The sequence below is a fragment of the Leuresthes tenuis genome, unplaced genomic scaffold (genome assembly GCF_036924035.1).
Source record: "Leuresthes tenuis unplaced genomic scaffold, fLeuTen1.0.hap1 SCAF_5, whole genome shotgun sequence".
Taxonomy (NCBI): domain Eukaryota; kingdom Metazoa; phylum Chordata; class Actinopteri; order Atheriniformes; family Atherinopsidae; genus Leuresthes; species Leuresthes tenuis.
In genome coordinates, this window is record NW_027325359.1 from 693,854 (window position 1) to 719,358 (window position 25,505).

The 25,505-nt window shown below is 43.9% G+C and overlaps 1 protein-coding gene across 2 annotated transcripts; it reads right to left on the reverse strand.

The window, feature by feature from the left end:
• Positions 1 to 820: 820 nt before the first annotated feature.
• Positions 821 to 21,996, reverse strand: ccnd2a (cyclin D2, a). 2 transcript variants are annotated; one of them, XM_072385386.1, is made up of 5 exons: positions 21,578 to 21,991; positions 19,986 to 20,201; positions 17,372 to 17,531; positions 10,604 to 10,752; positions 821 to 4,704 (listed from the first exon to the last, which is right to left on the reverse strand). In XM_072385386.1, the coding sequence occupies exons 1-5, from the start codon at positions 21,989 to 21,991 to the stop codon at positions 4,531 to 4,533; spliced, it is 1,113 nt and encodes a 370-aa protein (XP_072241487.1). In that variant the 3' UTR covers positions 821 to 4,530. The 2 variants fall into 2 exon arrangements, with proteins under 2 accessions (XP_072241487.1, XP_072241488.1); XM_072385387.1 differs by lacking the exon at positions 821 to 4,704 and adding an exon at positions 8,432 to 8,712 and having other exon boundaries at positions 21,578 to 21,996.
• Positions 21,997 to 25,505: the final 3,509 nt, after the last annotated feature.

Consider the following 25,505-nt stretch of genomic DNA (forward strand, 5'->3'; position numbering starts at 1 on the left):
TCTAACTTAGAAAAGTAGCCCTAAAGCTTAATGTTGCAACCACAACTATCCGCTGCTGGCACCGGGCTTTTTTATCCATTTTCTGTGCTATTAATGGCACAGAAGCTCTGTCTCATCTTAACTTTGCTCGCTTTTTCACACGGTTATTTGAAAAATGTCTCCACTGGTTTCTTTCCTCGGTCTTGTTCCCTCAGCCCAGACAGACAAAGAGTTCAGATCTTTCTTATTGTTGCCCTCGCCTCTTGGCAGCCTTGCTGACAACTACCTTTCCTCACATTCTCATTGATATTAATTTGTTCCCAATTCCTGATCAATACCAGAACCGCGAACCGCAGCTTTTTGCAGTTGGATCAGAAGTTTTTTGGATAATCCCGGGAGCTGTTGAGCTTTATTTGGAGTCAATCCGAGTCACTTTAAGTGATGGCAGAAGTGGAATAAATACTATTTAATGTGATTGGCTGAATCTAAACGCATTGTTCTTTTATTTTTAAAGGGATTGCAAACTTAATAAAGCTTATTTCTGTAAGGTTTTGAGTTTTAGGTGGTGGGAAATGTGAAATACTGTCATTTCCACCATTGGAGCTGCAAGTAACAATATGATTCTATGATTTATTAGACTAAGGTTTAAAGAATAAATACCTTATTCCTCACTTACACATGTGGAGGAAGTAGTTTTAAATAGATATTGTCCCACGTTTGTCTGCTTTGTGAAGCTTTCTGGTGATTTAGTGATAAAACTCGGCTGACTGACTCACTCCAAACTAATCTATTGATCATAAGACACTCAGACGCAGCTGAAAAGGAACACAGGCGTGGGAAATAGTGAACTGATGTGGTGTCACACCCTTTAAAGCAGACGTTTATTGAACAGAGGTTGTGCAACAGACATTTGAGGTACACGATATGAGTTATAGTAGAAGGAGAGCGGGGGAGGGGGGGGGACTCAAGGGGAAATCTGCACCATTGAAACTTCCAGATATCAGAATATTTATGACTGGACGTGACAGGTGGGGCAATTCCAATGGTGCACAAACACAAAGTTTTAAATGCAAACATGTCTTTCTCACATACAGAATCCATATTTACTGACATTCTACGTGATCACGGGTTGAATAAAGCAAGAACTGTACTTTGGCCATTACGGGAAGGCTGTTTTTCCCTCGCTAGCACTTAGCAAGTCAGACGTAGCACCAACACGAACAGAATCTGCAGCATAAACACCTCAAAGAAAAGGTTACAGTGGACACAATGCAATTACACCCCCCCTCTCCTCCTCCATTATAGGTTAAGTCCAAGTGGAAGCCTTGCACATTTCCTGCTTTCCTTCTCAAGTTCTTGCCCCACTGAAACAGTGGGAATCATCCACAAAAAAAGGCTAATCTGTAGCTTCCCCTCAGGCCAAATGCATTCTTTCTCCTCCGCTCCAGGCTTCCTCGCTGCAGAGGTATAGGCGATGAGTTTGTGTTTTATTTTGTCCAGTAATCCTGAGGTATGGGAAATACCACTGATGCAGAATGTGACTGAAGAAGGACAGCAAAAAATAGATAACAAAAAAGGGAAATGAAACATGCTATCTAACTGTACAAAGATCATTTCCAGTCGAATACTCATTTCATGTTCTTCTATCACTATCTACTTTGTTTTTCTGGATGTATCTCTTAAGGAGTAAAATAATTATATTATAATACAAATGTTTATAAAATAGCAGCACACAAGTGACACATCACGACTAGGTAATGTTATTTTTTTGTATAAATGAAACAAATTCATAGCTTTTAGCAGCGCAAAAAGACAATAAAATATTGACACTTTTTTTTTTTTTTGTTGACGTCTTCACACCTCCTCGGTCCTCTCTTCACTTTGGAATACAGTATCTCTAAATCTTAGAAAAACCCTTTTGCGGATCTGGTCACCCCCAAAATATATATCAAACACAAACTGAACTGCGGTGTCAATATAAAACACATGCAACAGTAAATTGCAGGAAAAGAAAATCACAACCGTTAAGTTTGGGAGAGAGCTAACATCAGGCGAACTGAAAGGGTCAAAACCAGTCAAACGTGTCATTGAATCGTTCAGTTTCACTGAAAAACATCAGATCCCCTCAGACTGATAAACATACATTCAGCAAAGTCACAAACTGCTCATAGGGGATGCATTCGGACCTGCACCAGCCAGCCAGCACCGTAAAAAACTGACCAACCACTGCGGCACACATCAGTTTAGGTGGTTTTAAATAATGGCCGAGTGGGGATCCGACATCATTGCCCTTTGCAGAACGTGTGCAAATACTGGACGCTACAACCACCCTGTCTTATAGCTCATGGCTGCCGTCTGTGGCTCTCTGTGGCTGTGACGCAGATAAATAAAAAGAAAGAAATTCAAGTAAAAACAAATGTTTCATGTCTTGACAGTGGAAAAGAAAATCTGATAGGCCCCCGTGGATCAGAACTCTGTGAGAAGCCATTTTCCAATTCATAATCCGTCAAATTTCTCCCCCCACGAACTCGCAATTTGCTCGAAAAAGGAATGTACTTTTGGATTGGAATGTCCTCTCGTTTTAAGTGTTTGGAAAGCCTTTTAAATCTTGCTTGACAAGGGGGTGTCTGACGTTTGGGAAACCAGCCCTACAAAGTAAACCAAAGAAAAGGCTAATGAGGAAAAAAATAAAAAAATAAATGAAAGAAAACATCCATTCAACTGAAATCACCACCCGACGCAATTCATTTTACTCGTCTCCTGGGGAGCATGTTCTCAAAGTGCTTTGACATTGAAATCATATAGGGGAGCTGAACACAACCCTATGTGGGACTCCAGATGCATTGACAGTATATTATCATCCTCTATCCATGTACTCCTCTAATCCCTCCCCCCCAAAAAGTTGATCCTTGCATTATCTGGCAGCGTGCAGTCTTTGTTGTGTTCCTTTCCATTTCCATTTCCACCTGAATGGAAACCCAGAACATATTCGCTCGCCTAATAATGTAATTGTAGACATCCATTAGAAGAACTTAAAGTCTAAAATGCAGACATCAAAGTTTCATTTTGAGGCTTTTGGGTGTCTTTTGTTGATCATCTTCCAGCCTCTGGCTGAACATCCTCCACTTCTCCTAAACAGCAGCATGCTCCTGCAACACTAAAACCCTCTCTGTCCTACCACAGCGGCTACTTGGCTGTCCCTGTCCGTCTAAATCTCCCCGCACCTCACTCCGCTTCCCTCTCTGCTAAACAACGCAGAGGAGTTTCAACTTCTTCACAACACTGTCTTCTCGTGGTTCCACATGCACCACACCATGCTGCACATGTGGGAAGTCTTTAATCCTCTGCTTGGAGCCTTTCACAGATGAGGAAACGTCACATCATAACAACAAGAGGAAGTTTATAGGTGGAGGTTAATGGCAGTAATATACCCTACATGATCTATGGGGCTCTGTAACAACAATATCCCTTTGCCCATATCTTCCTCAGCCAAACCGTTCTCCATCTAATTCATGGTCCAAAACGCTTATTGCTGGCCAGCAATAAACCACGATTTACCGTTAATGCATGAAGGCAGTGACATAGCATAGATGCCCTGTTACACGGATGGACAAAGTCTGTATAACCCCAACTTAATCTGCTGTCATTAACATAGAACTTGCTCAAGTGCCTCCGCTAATTTAGATACAGGATCACATGTAACATTCACATCACACACACACACACACACACACACAGACTAATTATCAAGCATGCCTTCTACATGCACACGCAGGAATGCAACTTTGCACACGGCACTGCATCCACAAACCGACACATACAAGCAGCCTGACAAAAGGAGCTTATTGATCTACCACTCAGTTCCAAAATATGTCCAATGATAACCTTAATAATAGTAATTACTAACACTACTAATATCTATTATCATCCCAGCTATTGCCTGGAAATGGGACTTTTAGCGCGAGGTTCTCTCGGCTTCCTCGCTTCTTCCCCCGACAAACATGCAGACCTTGTGAGGGTCGAGGAGCTCAAACACGTGCGCTCTCTTACACCAGCAACAAATGTAAGGTGATAATACTCATAAAACTAGACAGAGAAAAAGAAACGTAAGCCCCGCTGTGATCCTGTGTATGCAGTTTCTTAATGGTTTCCACGACTTCAACCATAACAGCGTCATTATCAAGCTATGGTTAAAATATAACTTAAAGATCATACTATACAATCAAAGGCAGAATGCAAATATGATTGGCTTCCCTTCTGTATATCCAAGGCACCATAAAGCTTAATCTTGTATCAAATTTGTTGCTTTTAGACCAGAACATCATAGAAAATCTATTTCATGTCCAGGTGTGTGGTTTTTTTTTTTGACTTGAAGAACAGATGATCTACAAAAACTAGCAAGCGTTGTACTTTTTCTTTTAAAGGGCTTGTGTTTTTAAACATTTTTGTTCTTTTTTTTTCTGCTTTTAAGAAAATTGAGGGTTTTTTTCATGATGCTTTTTTTTCTTTTTTTCTTTTCGTAAATCCCGTGCAACGAGGCCCTCCGGTGGTTCACAAGTTGACATCGCGGACGTCTGTGGGGGTGGAGGACTGATCCAGCTCGTCCAGGCCTTTTCCGCTGGGGCCTCTCTGAGTTTGCTGCTGTTGCTGTTGCTGCTGCCGCCCTTCGCGTAGGCTGCTCTCCAACACGCGCTCGATCTGCTCCTGGCACTCTTTGAGAACATCCTGCAACGGAAAAGGAAAGCCAAGTTGTTACATTATCAATTCATATGATAATTAGTGAGTTTAAATGACTTTTTACAGATGTTTCCCTGCAGGTTTTAGATGTTTTCCTGCAGGTTTTAGATGTTTCCCTGCAGGTTTTAGATGTTTTCCTGCAGGTTTTAGATGTTTCCCTGCAGGTTTTAGATGTTTTCCTGCAGGTTTTAGATGTTTCCCTGCAGGTTTTAGATGTTTCCCTATAGGTTTTAGATGTTTCCCTGCAGGTTTTAGATGTTTCCCTGCAGGTTTTAGATGTTTCCCTGCAGGTTTTAGATGTTTTCCTGCAGGTTTTAGATGTTTCCCTGTAGGTTTTAGATGTTTCCCTGCAGGTTTTAGATGTTTTCCTGCAGGTTTTAGATGTTTTCCTGCAGGTTTTAGATGTTTCCCTGCAGGTTTTAGATGTTTCTCTGCAAGTTTTAGACGTTTTCCTGCAGGTTTTAGACGTTTTCCTGCAGGTTTTAGATGTTTCCCTGCAGGTTTTAGATGTTTCCCTGCAGGTTTTAGATGTTTCCCTGCAGGTTTTAGATGTTTCCCTGTAGGTTTTAGATGTTTCCCTGCAGGTTTTGGATGTTTCCCTGCAGGTTTTAGATGTTTTCCTGCAGGTTTTAGATGTTGTCCTGCAGGTTTTAGATGTTTTCCTGCAGGTTTTAGATGTTTCCCTGCAGGTTTTAGATGTTTCCCTGCAGGTTTTAGATGTTTTCCTGCAGGTTTTAGATGTTTCCCTACAGGTTTTAGATGTTTCCCTGCAGGTTTTAGATGTTTTCCTGCAGGTTTTAGATGTTTCTCTGCAGGTTTTAGATGTTTCCCTGCTTCAACACACCTGATTCAGATTAAATGGATCTCTTCGAAAGATTGTTAAGTTCTGCACAAGTCTGCTAATGATGCATTGATCTGATTCAGCTGCGTTGAAGCAGGAAACATCTAAAACCTGCAGGACAGTGGCCCTCGAGGACCGGAGTTTGACATCCCTGCACTAAACCTTTAAAAGTCTGTTCAGCTTGTTTTCCATGAAGAGCATCATCAGACTTATAAGATACATGTCTGAAGACCGTAGTCAGCTTAGTCATGACACTAAACTGGGCTTTTAAATGCGTGTAAACATGTAAGTCCAGTCAAAATCATGCAGAATCGAGCTTCTCAAAACTGCACAAACACTCCCAGATAATGCAGCTGGGGTCAAATGCTCGACTAATACTGTGCACGTGCTCCAGAGTTACACATTTCTGCATCTTTTTTGCCTCCTTCAGTAGGGGACCCCTGCACAGTGTGGGCCAGTGATTTTGAATAACCGCTAACTTCTTGGCTTCTAGCTAATGCCAAAAAAAGAGCGCAGACAAGGGCCAGACTGGTGCATTACATCAGCCCACCAGGGTTGTGCACTGAATACCACCCCCATAGTCCTCACGTGCACACACCCGTGCGTGCACGCCCTTATCCCACCACTTCTGCTATTCCCAAACACACAAAACCCAAACAGAAGTAGCCTTGACAACGGCAGCTGAAAACACAGGTAGTATTAAAGCTATGTTAATTACATCCACCTCCTGTGGGAACACAAAGGTGGTGCTTTTTTAACGAGAGCCAGTCTGTGTGCCTGCCTGCCTGCAGGGGATCCATCTAAGACCTGGCCGCCTCGACTTTCACCATCAAAGGCCACCGTGGCAATCTGAGAATCCACCTGGGAGACGAGGCCCTCAACAGCACTGAGGCCTCATATCCTTACTCTGATGGAGGGTTGAGGGAAGGGACAGCGCAGGGCAGGAAGAGAGAAAGACTCTCTGGGGGGATGTGTGTGGGGGAGTTGGGGGTAGGTTAAAAAAATCCCTGAATAGGTTGTTTGCAAGAGTGTCAGAGAAAGGTCAAACTGTTTTAAGGAGAGGAACAGTGATGATAGTCATTAAAGAACTCCAGAGGTAAGAGGATACTGCTGCACCAGTGCAGAATAATGTGAAAGATCCTAACTTAACACCGCTCTCTGCTGGGGAAATACTAAAAAACAACTCAAGCTGGCTTTCTTGATCTCAGCTCTGCACATGCACGCACATGCATGACCTCCCACCTTGGAGCACCAAGCATCTGTCGGGATCCTGATAGAGACAGGGATGGGTGAAAGTAGCAGGGAGACATTCTCAAGAAATTTACAGCTAATCTAAACCTGATGGGCCACAGTTTGAGCCTGTGTTGTAGCCCCTGGTGCCGCTGGGCCTTGATGAACTGAGAACTGAGCTCAGATCAGATCAGAAATTCTTGTAGGGAGATGAACAGGGCTAAGTGGCAAAAGGTCACGGTGTCAAAGGGCAAGAGGCATGACACATTACAGGGTGAGACATGTACTGTGTTGTCAAGAAGCTGCTAAGTCAAAACCAGCTTTCAACACAGCAGAATTGTTGAAATTCTGCTCATATGACCATTGTAAAAGAAAGTAAGTCCAAATTAATCAGCTTTTTACTTGCTGATATCTAAACTAAATCCTTCCTTGTTTATTTTCACAGTCCATGATGATTAAATTTGTGCAAAGCGGGTTGGAAACATGGATATTTCTAACCAGCAATGGGTAAACCTGAACCAGTGTCCCTTAATCTCTGCAGCTAGCTGCAAACATGAAAGGGACAAACAAAATCTTCCCACCAACATGAGCCCCATTGGTCATAAAATCTCAAATCCTGTGAGAAAATTAAGCAAAGCACAGAACATGTAAAGGAACTGCCTGTGTCTTACCGCAAGAGTGCATGCCTTCGCTTCTTAAAAGACATTCTCCCCCAGTCTGTGTTCGGATCCCATGCCAAGCCCCATGGGCTTCATTCGAGAACCTTTAATGACTTCAATGTGCGACTCCTGGAAACACCAGCGCTGTTTTCAGAGGAGCCCAAGGTACTTGGACAATGTGGGGGCCAGCAGCAGTGAATAAATTGGTCAGGGGTGGTACATCTCATGGTTGTGCATCTCATTTTGCAACCGGTGACCACTTCAAATCCTCCGCCTGCCGTGACTTAAGCATGCGCCATCCTACGCCAGTGTGTCATTCTGACAAATCAAGGCAGGCACATTATTCCCGGGCGGCCTTTGTGACACTGGCAGCAGCGGGAAGTCGTGCAGACAGACAAAACCAAAAGGAAGAAATGTGTGAAGCCGTGGAATGTGTTTTAACTGCTGACTGTACCACACAAGACAGTGTTAGGAACTCTGGGAGGACTTGGTGGTCAGACAGCTGAAGCAAACACACAGGCAGACACAAACTACAGAGCTGAGGGAATCTTAAAGCAAAATATCAGAGGGCTGACACTGGAAATACAAAGCCACATGAGGAGAATTTCCACAAGTTACGATAGAAAACGTGACCTTTGTCTTTCTTTGGACCGGCATGCCGAAACACCACAAACTGGGATGCAACAGGCTGTGTTAATAAAGACCATCTTTCCTAATAAATGACCATTTCTTTTGGCTCTGATGAGTTACTACTAATAAGAGCTGTAGTGAGAAACAAAGGGAGGAATGACCCTGACTGAAAAAAGGAGAGAAAACGAGTGTCAAAACAATAAAAATCTAACCTCCATATCCTGTTTTAATCAATCGAGAACAAACGGAAGCTCCACGCTTCACTGTACAGGCTCTTTCTGTGTGTCACATCGATCGGTCTCACACTGTGAATCAACACATTCACACCGATTTCACGTTTTTTCTCTGCACATCGTAACTCGAGACCCCGTCTGCTCTCTCCAGCAGTGCCCCACACCAGGTGTGTGTGCGTGAGGCAAATCGCATTCTTCCAGTGACCCAAGATGGTGACTTGGCCCTATCACGTTTCCACTGGAAAACCACAGCTTCTGGATACCACAGATGCCAGGGGGGTGGCGTTGGCTGTGATGCTGTTGGCAGGAGCAGCTGCAGAGGCTGGCGAAACTTGCTTTGCCTTCATATTTTGCCTGGCTCTTTGGCTGAGATGCTGCTCTGCCATTTCGCCGACTGTCTGCCCTGGAGGCCCAAACTCAAATACAGCATGTTATGTGTACACATTTAGACTCATGAATGCAGTCAACGCTGAGGTTGAGGTGGCCTTTGGGTATCAAATTTGCACATGAAGCGGTTGAGTTTTTCGGAAAAGAAGTTAGGGTTAGTATGAAAACGTCCCTGTCAGTGTCACCATTTCTTCATTTTGTCTACATGAAAGCACAAAGTATAAATAACACAGAAACCACGTTTTAATACTCAAAGCTCCTTCTGCGTATTTGTCATCAGGCTTTTTAAGCCACAGCATTAGGTTTTGGTTGGCTTCTCTGCAGAAAAGCCTCTCATATATGTTGAATTAGGAAAGATGCCCCATACTTTGCCTCCGGTGTTTACTGCAAGCCATGGCTTGTCTGAATCCAGGAATGCAAGAAGTTGATCACAGAGACACAGAACGACTTAATTCCCCCAAGTCTTTAGACCCTACAACCTAAACACACTGAGGCCCTGTGCTGCTGAGGCCAGCTATTTGTTTTTCCTCCACTGCTGAGCGAGACTTCACACAGCTTGCACCAGAGGGAGCCATGGTTTCCAGCAGTGATGCATTATGGACCATAGGAGGAGCTGAGAGAGGGCTGATTGCCGCAAGGGAGGCATGACACCCCCTCAGTGTCCTTTTCACACTTCAACAGCTTTCTTCCACCTCCTCCTTCTCCTGCTTCGCCTTCTTTTGGGACAGTATTTAACATACCAGGGCGGAAGCCTGGGATCAGTGTTGTGCCTGCTGTTTTGCTCCCTATGCACTGTGCACACATTAACTCAAATGTTTGTATTAAGTCTGCTGTTACTAACCAAAAGCCTTTTTCATCATGTTTGGTATTACAAGTACTCCTGCCAAGCCAGTGGCTTCAGAACTGGAGCTGGTCCCTGAGCACTGCTCTGTGGCTGCCTGCTGCCCCTGAATAGTTTGCATGGGTCAAATTCAGACGATTAATTTCCCAGCAGAGACTAATAAAGAATAACTTCACTTATCATCTCACGGTCTCCTTCTCTTTACCTCCCACAGCTCTGCCCATCTCTTCACCCTTGGAGTGAGCTACAGCAATCTGAAGCCCTCCACCATCTGCATGACGAAAGCCAGGCATCTCAGAGTCAGCAGGGGCTCTGCCCGTGTTTGGACTCAACTCACCCACCTCTGCAACATTCACTCTACCCAGACAGCCACACAACAGCCTGGCCAGCGACAAAGCATTCAGTATATGCCCTCAACCTGGCCTGATTTAGAAGATTCTTTACATGGGGGGGGGGCCTTAACAGCCACATGGGATAGATGGAGACCAAAAGAAACGTGTCACCCAGAGAGAAAACTGCATGTTGACGATGCTTTTAGATAAAGACTTTTCTTTTGGGGACAGTTATTGACGGTAAATCTCCATAGAAACCGATGTGGGGGAAGCCAAATGTCAAAACTATTCAACTTTTCACCTTTTGTGTGCTGCAAACACAAAAACCTCAACAAAAATTTGGAATTTCGAAACAGATATTGCAATTTTTTCTTGAAAAAAGAACCCGTAAAACAGTTTTTCTGTTGTAATACGATGACTTATTTGTGGTATTTGAGTGGGGATGTAAACTAATTGCAGAGATGAGAATCTTTAAGTGCAAGCTGCAGCTGATTCAGCTTTGAATCATAGTTACTGTAAAGGTTTTACGCAGATAAATACCAGTGAACATCAATCTGATGACTGCAGAGATATCAACCCTTTCCAAATAGAACCACCATCATTTTCCAGGTGTCAAGTATCTCTGGCCAACAAGACCAAACTGGGGCTTGTTTATAAAAATTAAAAAAGAAAGCATGTCTTGCTGTAACCTGCTGAAACTAGTGTTCTCACTCCGGAGTATTACAGAAACTCACCACTTCTGTGTTGGTGATTTTGGCCAGCAGGTCTGTCAGACTGTCACCCCACTGTGACTGGTCAGCTGAGTCCAGCTGTAGGCCACAGATCGCTGCCCCCACACTTCCTGTGGCGATCATGGAGGGAGGGTACATGGCGAATCTGAAATCTGATAAGGGATGAAATATCAGTTGAGTTAAATGTGCCTTTTGTGCTGTTAGTTTGCAAATAATCCAAAGAAGTAACCATTAAGCGATGCTAAAGGGCCAAAATCTTTGGCTCAGCGGCTAAATGGTTAACCATTTATCGTTGGGTTATTTGTTCACCTGGTGCAGTTTGTAAAATATAAAAGATACAATGCATCCCGCCCCAAGACAATATGATTTGGTAATCTAGCAGTCAGCTAATAAATACCCCTTCAATTGCACTGGGTCTGAACGCAGCGCTCACTAATGACCAGGGGCCTGGATAATGAGGGTTCACTTGGCTTGTAAAGGAGCTGAAAAGCAACCACCCTCACCCACTCCCCAATCCAGTCCCCCTTTCCCCAGCCCAGCCCCTTTTCTTCCATCTCTTGAGTAAATCGTGTGCTCGCTGAAAAAAGCCCCATAGCGCTTGGAAAAGGAGGAATAAAGAGGCTCAGTGCCTTTGCCAATGCGCACTGCTGTAGGTCCTTTTTCCACGTGTGGTCACAGGCGTGCGTCTCAAAGACCAATAACCTTGTTAGCTCCCCTCACTGTCATTCATAATGCAAATGAGACAGCTTGTGAACGGGCCAGAAGCCCGAAAAGGCAAGGCAACTGGCATACAGGGAGAAAGAGCAAGGGAGACAGACAGGGAGAGTTTTTTTCCTCCCTACAAACACACACTCACTACTTTCTCTATTCTCTCTTTATGTCTTGCTCAACTTCTACCTTTCTTTCTGGATAACACATGGCCTGCTTAGAAGGGCCAGTGAATGGCACACATGCCCCAGTCTTTGTTGCTACAACAGGCAGTGGTTTGCATTGGCGGTCCTCCTATCTTTTAGCATATTAATAGAGTGGAGGGCCTGCGAGAGGGAAGGCAGAAGAGTGTGACTTCATTGTCCAGAGTCATCACCTCATTTCACCCAATTGAGAGACACAGCATCCATCCCCTCTCTGCCGATACCAATTCAGCGAGACAGACTGGACAAAGACAGCGGCTGGACATGCGGGGCGGGGGGTCGACAGGGAGAGGAAGATGAAGAGGGAGGGATGGACGGTGTGGCGACAAGGCAACAAGGAGAAAAGAGGGGAAAGGTGGTGGGCGTAGTGAGAAGTGAGAGGGGGGAAGACATTTCTACCGCATATCACTCTCAAGTCTGTGTCCAGACCCTTGTGAGGTTTTGGAAGAAGAAAGGAGTTGCCCTCCAGTGACCCTCACCTCCTGCCTCCCATCCAGCCCCTCCCTTCCTGAGAATATTTCTCTGTTCCTGGGCCACCTATGGGCTCGAGCATTAGGCAGTTGGGGGCATTGAAACTGCCTGCGCATTAACATATTGCCATATGCAAAGCAAACTGGGTGCGATGGCTCTGAAGGAGATTTTTCTTCCTTCTTTTTTTATATGTGGAATCAAAGAGGTAGGCCCTTTGATAGCTGCAAAGGCAGCGTCTCACTGCCTTTTTAACATGCACGGCCAGGCGCTTTCTCATCTTGTGGGCTCTGTGTTGACAAATAAATGAACTTATTATACACCCCTGTGTTAGCTGCTGGGCCTCTGCCAAGTAGAGATTTATTAACGGCCACCTCGAGCCAAGAGGAAAGGGCACACAGCCCCCCGCATTACATCACTGCTGTAAGACCACAGCTTTCTGTGGAGGGGAAGGAGTACAAAGGCATACACAGACTTAATGTAAGTGTGCAGTGAGCGCAGCCTGACAGGCAAGGCGACAGACACCTCAGAGACACATGCACGAGACAATGCCCTGCGTGCATTAAGATGCAGACAGACCAACACACACAGCACAGATGTAGTTTTGTGCGAAAGCTGAGTGGTGGGCAGTGGGCAACAAGCTGATTTTTCACACTCAAGACAAGACAGGTCTGTAGCAGAACAAGGACGTGCGCGTGCAGCCGATGCGGGCTGACGCTGCGGCCTGGTGGCTGCTGCATGCCGGGGGAAGAATGGCTGTATTTTAGGAGGCCCTCATTGATATTCATGTTGAGGATAAACAGTGTAGGTAGCTGAGTGGGGACGCCTGCGATGGAAAGCTCCCTGTGAGCAGCGGCTGGCTGGCCTGGCCTGCACGCCTCTCACCCCCTTCAATGGCCCTTTCTCCTCCCTTTGCCCCCTCGTCTCCATTCCTGCATGTTCCTACCCCGTGAAACTTGGTCCCCGGGCCTCTGGTCACACAGGCTGCTGCCCTACATGGCCTGCTCCTTCTGGGTGGCTGCGATGCACAGTGTGCACGTTAAAATTGTAAATTAATTAAAGTCGGAAAGTTGAGCAACTGCCAAAAGACGGAAAAATAAATCCCAAACTCTTCTTTTCACCCTTTGCAGGGCTGTAAATCAAGGTCTTGTATTCTATACTGCATGCGTTGACCTTGTTTATTAAAGGAGTAGCATTACGAGGACCCAGGGCCTGTTGACTGATTAAGGTTAAAAACAAACATCATTTTGGGATTGGCATGACAGTGTGTTTCACCACTAATGCAGCACAGACTGGCTGTCAAAACAAGTCCTGTGGAGAGCTACAGTCCAGATGGTGTGCCTAGCATAGCTCCCTGAGTCACGCAAACAACAACCTACAATCAAACAACCAACCTCCCCACTGGGTTTGGGAGCTTATAGAGGTTCTTTAACTAATAGGATAGAGAATAACCGACTAACTAGACACTACTACTGCTTCCTGTTCCACACAGTCTCTCTGGAGGAACACAAACAGCAAAACTCAGGAGAGTCTGAGCCACTCATTTCAACTCAATTTGCCAGAAAGCAGAATTCCTTCCTAATTGTCGCGTCCCGTGAGTGCTTTCTTCAGCCTTTCTCTATCATCTCTGCTGTCACAGCTGCATCCTTGAGGCGTTGCTCATGTCAGAGTAGAGGAGCATACAGATCGGGAGGCAGAAGAGCACAAACTGTTTTATATATATATATATTAGCAACTGCATGTTTTGCCAGGCTCTGCGATGGCATTTGTGGTTACTAAGATACTCTCTGGTGTCATGACAAAAATTGCCCTGCTCAAACTAGCAAACACTAACATTTACTTTACTTAAAACCACAAATATTAGTCTTTGTGGTTAACATGACCTCCAGTGTAAACACGTGAGGCTAAAAAGAGTTGGATTTCTCAACATCTTTGTTCGGATAATTGTAGCATCCGGAGCAAAAATCTCTGTATTTCTGGTGTGACTCAGCTGGCAACAATATTTATAGTGTGGTGGTGATTCCACCAGCGAGGTGAGGGGGGGGGGACTCAGGACATACCAGCAGATGATTCACCCTGCCTGCCACATTTTTGGGCTCCAGAAGCTTCTTCCTGCTTCATCTGCTGCCACTGCAGCCAAGGCCGGACATGATTCCTCACATCAGGGCAGAAACGATGATTTGTTGGAGGAGGTGACTAATTGGTTTGGGTTCTGACTCACTAAACATGAAGGGGCTTTTATGTAAACAAACACTAGTAAAGACCTTTTTTATTGACCACATCTGAGATGAATCATCCATCTCTTGAATACTGCCCTGAGCTTGGAAGGGGATTCTCAATGTAGCAGCCACTTGGAGAGTCTATAAGAATTCCTGCCTTAAAATCAAAGCAAAACAATATCTGAGTGGCCACTGTTGTGCATATATTGATGTATTCATCTCCAGAATTTGAGCCACAGAGCTTGAGACCAGAGTAGGACACTGAAAAGAACCTTAATCCCAATCTTTCTTATGGATTAGAAGCTGTACAACAAACCAAAAGGATGATTATAATGAATAACTCTCAGTATATCACATAACATTTAACGCTGAGCTACATGAAAACAGAAAGAAAAATCCTGACAAATTTCTTGGAAAAGAGAAAGCAAGCCAATGCAGCAAGGATTTACTTCTCCTATGTTTGTTAGCTAGTGAATCATTAGTTTGTCAAAGGGAAACTAACCTGTTAATGATCAAGTTTCCTCTCCCACAGTTCAAAGACACAGAAATAAGTGATAAAATACTATTTCATAGATAAAATAATGAGTAATCACTTAATATTTAGATACCAACTTGTAGCAAGATCTTGATTTTGTCCTGACTCTTATTTTGGACCCACATTGTTGGCCATAATCCAGAATTTCCTTTTGATCAACCTCTATGACCATTGTCACCATTCCATGCATACCATTACTGGGAGGGCCATTGGATCCTGTGTTTAATACACTATAATCCCTGCCAATATGGCAAGAAGACGGAGCACAATAACCAGAGCAGACAGGTTGGGTTGCATCTGTCTGCCCCATGCACCCCGTCCATTCTCCCACTTTACATCAATTGAATAAGAATAGAAGAGGAAGCTCTGAGTGCTTGGTGTCTGTGTGCAGGAATGGAGGTTCATAATCTCCCTTAATGAGCTTGTTTCTGGGCTATTATCCGGCGGCATGCCTGAGGGAAACGCTGGTGTTTCCTATCAAGTGGCCCTGCAGAGCTGACCCTCACATGGTTCTGCATATGAAATGTAAGGGCCAGGCCTTTTGTTTCCTTTCTCCAAGTCTCTAGCTGAGCCCATTTGCATGGCCTGAATGGTCTAACCAATGTTATTAATTAATACAGAGCCAGCCTGCGCCACCTGACAAAATCCCACCGAGTGGCCTGAACGGAACTGTTTCATCAAAAGAGAGGAGCCATTAGGAACGAGGGGCCTTATTCTCCACTTCTCTCACTCGAAAACAGGTTTTCTTTTTCCCTACAGGCATGGCAGCAGTGGGTGTAGCGCAGGGTAAAATAGGAAGGCCACAGGTGAACTGTTGGCAACTTCTTTGTTAATGTAAATCCTCCTCCTCCTGCTCCGTCTTCACCTTCTAAACTCTGCTCAGAGGATGTCTCAAGGAGGATTCTCACCAGATAACCCAAAGATTTACGGCTGGGAAAGTCCCACAAATGGGGTTTTGAATTCCCAGAGATCTTCAGATGCACCAAATTGTTGACTCTCTCATGCACTCTTTGTTTTGCCCTCACTTTCTGTTTGCCTGGATACAAGTCTGAGGAGAGCCTGTTGCTGATCCCGAGCTATCTTCAGAACGTCCCTCTCCTGATACACAATGTGAGGAGGATGAATCCAGGAGGCTCGTAAATTTAGTTCCACTGCCTCATTGAAGCAATTAAGGACAAAGTGCATGCTGAGTCTTTCACAATGTTGCTTTGGGAATCGGTCTGATCACTGACACGCTGTCATTCCACACATGTATCCGCTGGCACAGAATAAGGGGTGAGAGATCCAGAGAGGGGAAAATGGAGGAAATTGAGACACAGTGAAAGAGTGAAAAGAAGCATTTCTTCTTCTTTTCTTACTCTATCATATCCGTTGCACAATCAGTGCTTAATGGTGTAAATACTTGTCACCTCCCTTGTATCTATTGAAGTAACTATGCACACTCCTCTGAATGATGGCAACACAAGGAGCTGCTTCCCATGGGGGGTGCAGTTAGCATTCCTGTTTCTGGCCTGCAGAAAGGGAAGCTGCTGCTGGAGGGGGTCACACAGAAAGTGAGGAAGAAGGGATTGCCAAACTGCACAGTTACGCCTTTTTTTTTTGGTTGTATTTCTGTCTGTTCATCTTTGAGCAAGATTATGCAGAAATAGACGGGGCTGAACTTCATGAAACAGTTTAAATAACTCTTAAAGGATGTTCTTGTGGAGGTGCTTCTCGCTTATCACTCCTGTCTTCTTTGAATGTGGAGCTGGAGAGGTGACGCAAATGCGCCCTACCAAGAATCTCAGCATGGGAAAGCTATCATATCCTCCAGCTGTAGGGCGGGGAATCGTGAGAAGTTAGTGGGGAGAGAAAGAGGGAAGGAGGGCGGCAGGAGAAAGAGATATGAAAACACGACATGCCTTAGAATTGGCAGAACAAAAACAATACACTCCTCTGGCTTTTCATTACTCCCCTGGTCCCTCCTGCATCCTCTCCACCTCAACCTCACAGTCTCTTCATATCAAGTTAAAGGTTCCTTGTGCCTCCCATGACTGATTGGATGTTTGATCTCGAGGGAAGAGCTCACCTCAAATGTAGAAAGACAAAAAGACAAAGACAATGGCCTGCCTGCCTGCCTCAACCCTGTACATTCCTCTTTTCAAGCGTGTGTAACATGGGAATGCCCTTCAACCAGGCTTTGAAGTGTTATTGGATGCTCTGGAAGCCACTGATACACCTCCAAAACATGACCACATAGCAGCCTCAGAGAAGACAGATGATGGATGTTGGGCCTGAGCGTTAAGAGCGTCTAACGCTGAGATGTCTGTCACGATGCCTGCTTTACTTAGAGAGCACGTGTTCTCATCAGATGCAGTGCTTTTTGCTAAAGTTACGGCTCGCCGTGACTGGCCCACAGCACACCTCTGAACAGAGCTGTTGCTGCATGTTTCTGAAAGGAGACCTTTGATACGGTGCTGAGAGAGAAGAATGCACAGATAAAGCAATTCTGATGAAACGCTTTAGCATAGTTACGATCCCGGAGGAAACAAACGTCACCAAGACAACGATGCATACTGATGAGCATCTTTTCTGGTCAAACATCAGAATTCATCTCCTCATAACAAAGGCTGTTAAATGTGACATCACTGGGTCTTACCTGTGGCACAGAGGGCAATGAAGGTCTGAACATGTTTCCGTATAAGTGCCAGCTTATCCTTGGGCAGCGGCAGCCTCCTCACAATGTGCTCAATGAAGTCATTTGGCGTTACAGCTGCCAAGTTCCACTTCAACTTCCCCAAAACTACTAGTTCCCATTCCTGAAGAGAGAAAAGAGAGGATAGAAAGTCGATGAAATGAGTGAAAACAAGTCTACATTTTTTACAAGACAGATTACAGATTACACAAAGCACTTTACTGAATTTTGCACTTTAGCCTAAAGTGTTTGAATGAGACTCTGTGAGGCCCTGGTCCTATCCAGTGATGCACATGTAAAGGATAAGCATTTTTGCTTTTAGATTAGTCTCTGCCTTGCTGGTTCTGGATCAGAGACAAACCAGCAGCGCCACCAACCCAGGTGACCTCACAACACTGTCTCCCTCCTGTCTGTCTGTCTGTCTGGCATCTGGGGACTTTCCTAAAGAGGCCCACCAGAGGTTCCACTGTGTGAGTGTGGAGTGGAGACTCATAGGAAGCCTGCATCCGTTGAGCAGGATCAGGAGTAAATGTTTCATTTCTACAGAAACCTTTGACATTCTAGCAACAAATCCACCAGAATAAGGTGCTCCCAACCTCCGTGAATCTGAGCTAAATCTGACTCATGCTACTTGAAATGAACAAATGTGAAATCAGCGTGGGATGGTGCTGTTGTATCAGGTGTGGTCTTTTCTCTTAGAACGCATTGTTACTTTCACTTCCTAAAGGAGGAGATGATTAATGGAAGAGTTGGTGACTAATTTGGGGAAAGAAAAAATCAGTTTGGTTCCACACTGCAGTCTTGTGACTGATGTGACGGATGCTTTTCATTTTCCCTTTAAGAGAGAAAGACCACATGGATTCAGTCATGAGACAATTCAACATGGCTGCCTCTGACGCTGCTACCAGCCTGTAATTTACTGATCAAAGTGACCTTGTCAGACCCAGATCTCCTCTCTATCACAGACATAGAACATTTTAAATGCACTTATTGCTGCTCGCATATGAGGAAATAAACGCAAAGTATTTTTGAACACATACCAATCCCAATCCCAGTGTTTGATGACTGACTTCTCCTCAGCAGCCTTGTTACCTCCTGGTCTAAAAAGCCTTTGCAATCAATGCAATATCTAAGCCAACAGAACAGCCAAAGATGTGACAAAACTTGCAACATAGACACTATGCTGACAGAGTGGCAAGCAGGCAGGCACCCACTTCCTTCTGCTTCCGCCTTCCTCTTGGTCACACCTTCTTTGCAAGATTGCGGTTCTCTTTACAAGAAATTGTTACCAAAGATGAGGACAAAAAAACGATCACATGCCCTGAGCAGCTGATCTCTGTTTCCTGTATCTGCATCTCAGCCAAAATACTGCCTTATACAGAAACTCAGAGAAGAGGCCTCTGCAAACCAGTTCAAGGACTGGGGGCTTTGTCTTCTGTCTGAACAAGCTGTAAAGGTCAGATAGACTCGGTTTTTGTTGTGAAGTGCGGCGTTTTGCAGCCACTTTTACATTTTAAACGCACGTTCTGTTGGAAAAAGCACTTTTAGACGACATCTGACCAAGGAGAAGGGGGGAATTAAATCTGTCGCATATTCACAAGCAGGAGAGCATTCCAGAAAATGATCAGACACCAAGAAAACTCCCAGCAGCTTCGCGGGAACTTGAATACACTGTGGCAATCAGCTCAGCGGGTCGAGCCGCCACTCAGGCAGCAGAGCAGGCCTCCAACCATCAGCCACGTCTGAATCATAATATGTGGCCTCTTTCACAACATGGGTGGGATTGGCTGTTGTTTACTGAGGAATGTTTATGTAGCACCACAGAGCAGTGTGGAAATACTTATCTGATGTGAAACTGAGCTAATTAATGACTTTATCCTGTCATACACTCTTGATATTATCAAGACAAGAAAGCCAGAAATTGACATTTTTGACTCCAAACGTCATCAGTTATATGTACATTTAAAACAATCACTGGCCATGCACTGCAGATCTGTGCTAAAATTGGATAGAGCGAGGCCTCTGATAGAATCAGAAATGTGTGCATCTATGGTTATTTTGGGATGAAGGCTAAACTGTAAAAGGCAAACTTGAATTTCTCTGTGTCTCTCCCTCTCTGGCTGACAGGAACACAGTCAGAGCTTTGGCTGGAGTTCAGCTGACCTCATTGCTCTGTGTAAATATCTGCCACAAGATGGCGATGGAGACCATTGCACAGCCTGGGTTGATACTGTAAAAGTCTTGTACAGTCAAGAGAGCCCTTGTGGAACCATCCACTGTGGGGATTTCGCTTTTCATGTGCCTTTGATGACGATGCAGTGCAAAGTGGAGAGTGGACAGCAGCCTCAGTGGAATAAGGAGAGCCCCCATGATTTATATGTTGTGTTCAGATTAGCAAAGTAAACATATCTTAAACAGCTGATATAACCACTGATTTTCATAACATGTTATACAGCACACGTGATGCAAGAAAAAACATGTAAACATGTTTATGTTGAAGCAGCTGATGATGACAGCATGAATCCTCAGAGGTGTCACAGAAAACTCGGTGAAATATGTTGAACCAACTGTTGCTTACCAGCAGCTCTTGCGGTCTAATGGAGTTATCTGTGTAGATGCAAAGCTTCTCTGCAGTTAATGGACGAGTCTCTTTCAATTTGGATGCAAGAAACATGCACACTGCTCCCAGCAGCTGCAGGTTACACTTTTTGGTGGGTACCACTGCTAAAAATCTGTCTAAGTAGTTCATGGCCAAGGGGAAAACTTCTTCCTCGCACTTTTGCTCCTCGCAAACCTGAATAAAGAGACAGCAGACAATGTAGCAGTGATGAGCATTTGCAGCCCCAGCGGTCACATGACTTATTTTTCAGTTCCCATTTCTCTTTAAATGTGTATAAAACTTTTATGAATAAACGAAAAAAAAAAGACTAATCGCATAAAGAACACACATAAATTCAATGACACACATAGTTGGGGCCCGGCCAAGAATTTGCGCCCAACCCATATCGGTTGCGACATCATACATTAATTTAAAATCGATTATTTTATAAAGAATGAAATACGTATCAAATGCATACTGTCAATAGAGTCGCATTCCTGCAGTTCATTCACTAAGAAATGAATTCAAGTCACAATCAGCCGAGCCAAAAAAACACCCCGACAGCGCAGCACACGGAAACACGCTTTTTTTTTTGCATTCGTCATATTTTCATAAAATAATTAAAAATATAAATAAATTACCTAGACTGATTTTTTTCACATCATAATGTTAAGCAGGGTCTTCCACATCATACCCGACAATTCCTATCCAAATCCATGAAGAATAAATATGAATAAAATGTCAAAATTGCGAGCAAGTACCAAGCGGCTGGTCTGAGGTGCGTCACCGCCGCCTCGAAATATTTATTTCAAAAATTAATTAAAAATACCCAGTGCGTCGGACTTTGACGATATTCACATGAAAATAAAGATCAAAGTCTCAGGTTTGTTTACAGACAGATGTTGACCACAAATATGAGACGAAGTGTCAAAAAATGAACATAATTCCATAGTGAGACACTGGGACGGGAGGAAGACCAACAGAACAGCTAAGGCCCTCGCCCCTTCCGACATTTCAAATAGATACCTAAAATGTTTGCAACGACTTTTGCGATTATGTTTACATTCAGCGGACACCCAAGACTCTCCTCTGTCAATGCCGATGGGTTATAAGCGCTGTTATTCCGTTGGTGACACTGTAAATCCTCTTAAAAGCACAAGCGCTCATCTAAAAACCAACATGGCGAGAGCAGCGCAAGGCAGCATTGCAATGGGGAGTGCATACGTGTTCATGGAAATATTCAGCCTATCTAAAATAATAACATTTCAAAAAATCATCGGGCACATCGTTCACACGTCGCGTGAGGCACATACAAATGGTGTCATTGATAACACAGCTCGCAGTTTAATAAATTCGGTCCTTTTAACCGGACTTTAAAAATGAAAAGAAAACGCATTAAACGACATATCGGGTGCATGTGAGGAATTAGCAGTCGGAAATACGATCAATATAACATATATACTGTTCAAAAATGACAGACATCGCTCAAAAGGCTGAAGCAACAGCACGGGAGGCTTTAAAACCAAGCACGGAAATAACTTGTCACCACAGCACTCGATGTTTCGGTATACCTCCAACATCCAAGTAGCGACCATCCTCCTCATAAACGGCTGAATATCTTTCTGGACGCCTTTGAAATATGAATATTGGGGTAGAAACCTCTCTTCTATAGTCAACAAGCTCTGCAGGACTCTGTCATCGCACAGAAGGTTCGGATCGGGACGTGCTCGTATGTTGGTGTCCATTTCGAGGCAGAGCAGCTCCATGGTGCTGGGGCTTTCACTTAAGTCAAAAAGTAGGATTTCTCCCTCGGAAACGTAAAAGCAGCGTTGCGGAGGAAAAATGCAATAAGTTGGCAGGGAAGGTGGTTTAGAGGCATAAAAAGTGAGACTGCAGGGGCTCCGTGAGTAGTCCTGCCTCTCCTTGTTGAGAACTTTTTTCCTCTCTCCCCACAGTGCGCATCTACTTTCATCCGCCTGGCGCATTTCAAGCCAGCCCTGCGTGCGCCACTGACGCAATTCACTTCATTACCTCTGTATGGGCCAGACGCAACACGCTGCACTCCTGCCCCTCTTTCTGTCTGTTTTGGTGAGGAAGACTCCGAGCAAGTTGTTGTGTTTCAGAAGGTTTTGGACGAGATGCAGCAAAGTGGAGCGACTTGTACAGAAAACATGCATCTAAACTCTTTTCTAACACGATTAGTCTTATTTACTGTCTGTATTAAGCTGCAATAGGCGAATTATATCAAGCCAGTGTTCACTGGTCAGTGTTGAAGACTTTCAGGCACATTTCTATCCCTTTATAGATGGATTTCTTTATGGTGATGCTTAACTGAGTCACTTAACACTATCTGAAAGAATTAAAGAACATTTTATTGATTTCTACGTCATAATTAAGCGTATATAAGGCATTGAAAAGCTTCAAGGAAGTGAACCGTGCACTATGAAGTATGAAAAATAATTCAGTGTATTAGCTCGGATGGAAATGAACACAAATGGCAGATTTTTGATGGATGGATGCTTAATCTCGCCTTTCTGGTCTGCTTTTTCTGGGGTGGACCCACCGAACATCAGAGCAGAACATGACGCATGTATCAATGTGCATGTGAACATATAAATGCATGCAAGCGCATGCGGATAGGACACAAGCCATCCACCCACCCACAATGACACGTACATACAAAGCACACGCACACGCACACACGCGGACATAAGGTCTTAGCTACCCTTTTTTTAATAGCAGCCACAAACTGCTTGTGGTTTATGAGATAGCTTTCTAGGAAATTTCAGGCAGGGTTGACTTTTTTTCTTTCATTATCTTCTCTTAAAGATAAAACAAAGATGAGACTTATTGGTTTCTCTCCACTCAAATGCTTCTTTCTTTTCCTTTTTTTAAGTATCATTTACATGGAAAACAAGCAGGTGGAAACGAAGCTGAGTGTCAGTCACTGGGCGGATAATTAAAAAATAACTGCCAAATGATTTAGCTGCACATACAGTCACAAAGAGAATCTGCATGGGTAAATATGTTAATCCCCGTCCCATTCTTCGTCAACTTCAAAGAGCGAGCCTTGAATGAAACGAGACATCAGCGCGTGAGGGGAAGACTGGGGACTGTAAAGTCCACACAGCTTTAGAGCTGTTAATTTCCATCCGAAGTTTGGTGTCTGTATAGCGATGCATGTGAGAAAAAGCGGGGGGAAATGTCTCTTTAAAGTTTTCTTCCCACTCTAACTTCTTTCCTCCTCCCTTTGAGTGTATTTGCATAGCCAATAGCTCCTCAGCGACTGTTACTGGGCAGACTTCATCACCTTCCTCTCTGCCTCTCCTCCATACATCGGCGTGGTCATTTTGTAAGTCTACACCCCTAAAGGATGTCGCTGCTGCTGCCAGCCTACCTGACAGACACTTTGAATGTCTTGATTGACACCAGGAAGGACTGAACTTTAATCTTAAGTCTGTTGTGAGACACTAGTTGTGACAGCTACTTGCAGTTTTTCTTACAAGCGCCCGTATCTTGCAAGGAAGCAACATCAGTTCACCCTCTGATACCAACAAAATGACTCTTAGTTCATTAAAATGATTCAGACTTGTGAATTTAGAGCGGAAAAAATCGAAAAAAGTACAAATAACGACAGGTGCTCCATTGAAAAATGTGGACTTCTATCCTCCAGCGGGTTAAATTCATTGTGAAAATGGACCTTTTGTTGCTTATTAAGGCTTTTGAGCCCTTTTTACCTTCACCACCGTATTCTATCTGATACAGAGCAGCACAGGATGAGAAAAACATTTTTATATAGAAAAAATATACGATATCTGATTAAAACATAAAAAACAAACAAAAAAACCTTTATAAAGTTAGAATAGGAGCCAAACCAATCAACACGTGGCTTAACAATGCGTTACAGAGCAGAGGCAGATGATCAAAATCTTATAAACATCCAACAGCTGCTCGCAGCTCTCCAGGTGCGCAATTACGCACCTTAAAGCCGCCATTTGCAGCATTTATTACGTGTTTATGTAGGCAGAAGTGCTTTAACAGGAAAAGAATCAATTTATAGGAGAAAAAAACTCCTAAATCTTCACCCACACGCAGGGGTGCTCATCAATCTTCAAATTGGGCTCAATTTAAAACAGCGCATTCACCCGTTTAAATGGGTCTTCTTTAAATGAATAAATATCTTTAAATGAAGCTGATGAGAGCCAAGAAACCTGTCTAACCTAAAGGGAAAAGTCCCATCTAGTCCCCGACTCAAACACTGACAAGATAGCACAGCAGCCCATAGAAAGTTCCAGTATTAAGCGAAGTTTTTCAGCTTCTTTTAGTTTTTCTTATTCCCTGCAGTGACGACGCTCCTCTGAGTGAGATGCAGCAGCGGCGCGTTCTTGTCCCGGAAGCATTCAATTATCACACCAAAATAAAGTCGGCACACACCCTGTCTTTTAAAAACGGCAACGGCTTGCACCAGCACGGTCCAAAGCACGTCTGGAGAGCAGCAGCCCATACATACTGAAGCTTTTAAAAAGTTTTGGGATATTCCGGCGCTGCACACTGCAAGAAATATCCGTAATTTTGTTCTGCCAAATATTAAAACCGTGTTTTTATAGGGAAACTTTGGAGAGAAACTACCTGGGAACACTGGACAGGTCCTGGAGAAATAATTCTATCATTTGGAAGCCAATAAATCCACATTTATTCCTCTTTGTTTGTGTTATAGCCACCAAGGAAATCTCCGAAAACAAAAATAATTAACGACATAAAGCATCTAATTACTTCCCTCTAACAGTGGATATATTTTTCAGCCTTGTTACAGAAAACAAGAAGACTTAAAGTCACGTCTAAAAATAGTAACAAGTCATCTTTTGCAGCGACCAGTGAGTCACGATCACCGCACCTTTCACAGTTTAGATCACCAGTACAGCCATCACGTGCAATCAGCCAACAGCCCGATAATGACAGCCGCCGCGCGACTCTTTTATCTCTCCTTTTACCGGCACCAACACGGGAATGTGACTCTGAGAAAACTGTCCCACAACACAAGAAAAGTGTCGGAGGGGAATTTGGCAGACTCCCATCGAGGCTCGAACAGTTGTGAAATGACAGCATCTCATGTCTGACTGTGTTTTGAAGTAAAACACACAGAGAGCCAAATGAAACCGATTTAGATAATAACAACAGCCCCGATAATAAAAAGAACGTCACATCTGTTTGCTAATTTGTCATCAGACACCTTTTGCTTTCCTAAGAACGTGAAACAGGGGTTTTATGACCTTTTATTATCAGAATCAAAGGAGAAATAATAGATTTATATGCGTTAAATTGATGCACAAAAATATATGTGGACTAAAAGAGCAGCTGGGTGTGAAGCAGGTTTTCTGGTTTTTAATTCCCATTAACCTCAAAGTGAAACTAAAATCAACAAAAGGATTATTAGGAGCTTTATTTATTTGATTCTTTTGATAACAGGCTTTGAAAACCTGGAGATAAACCTGTTTAAGC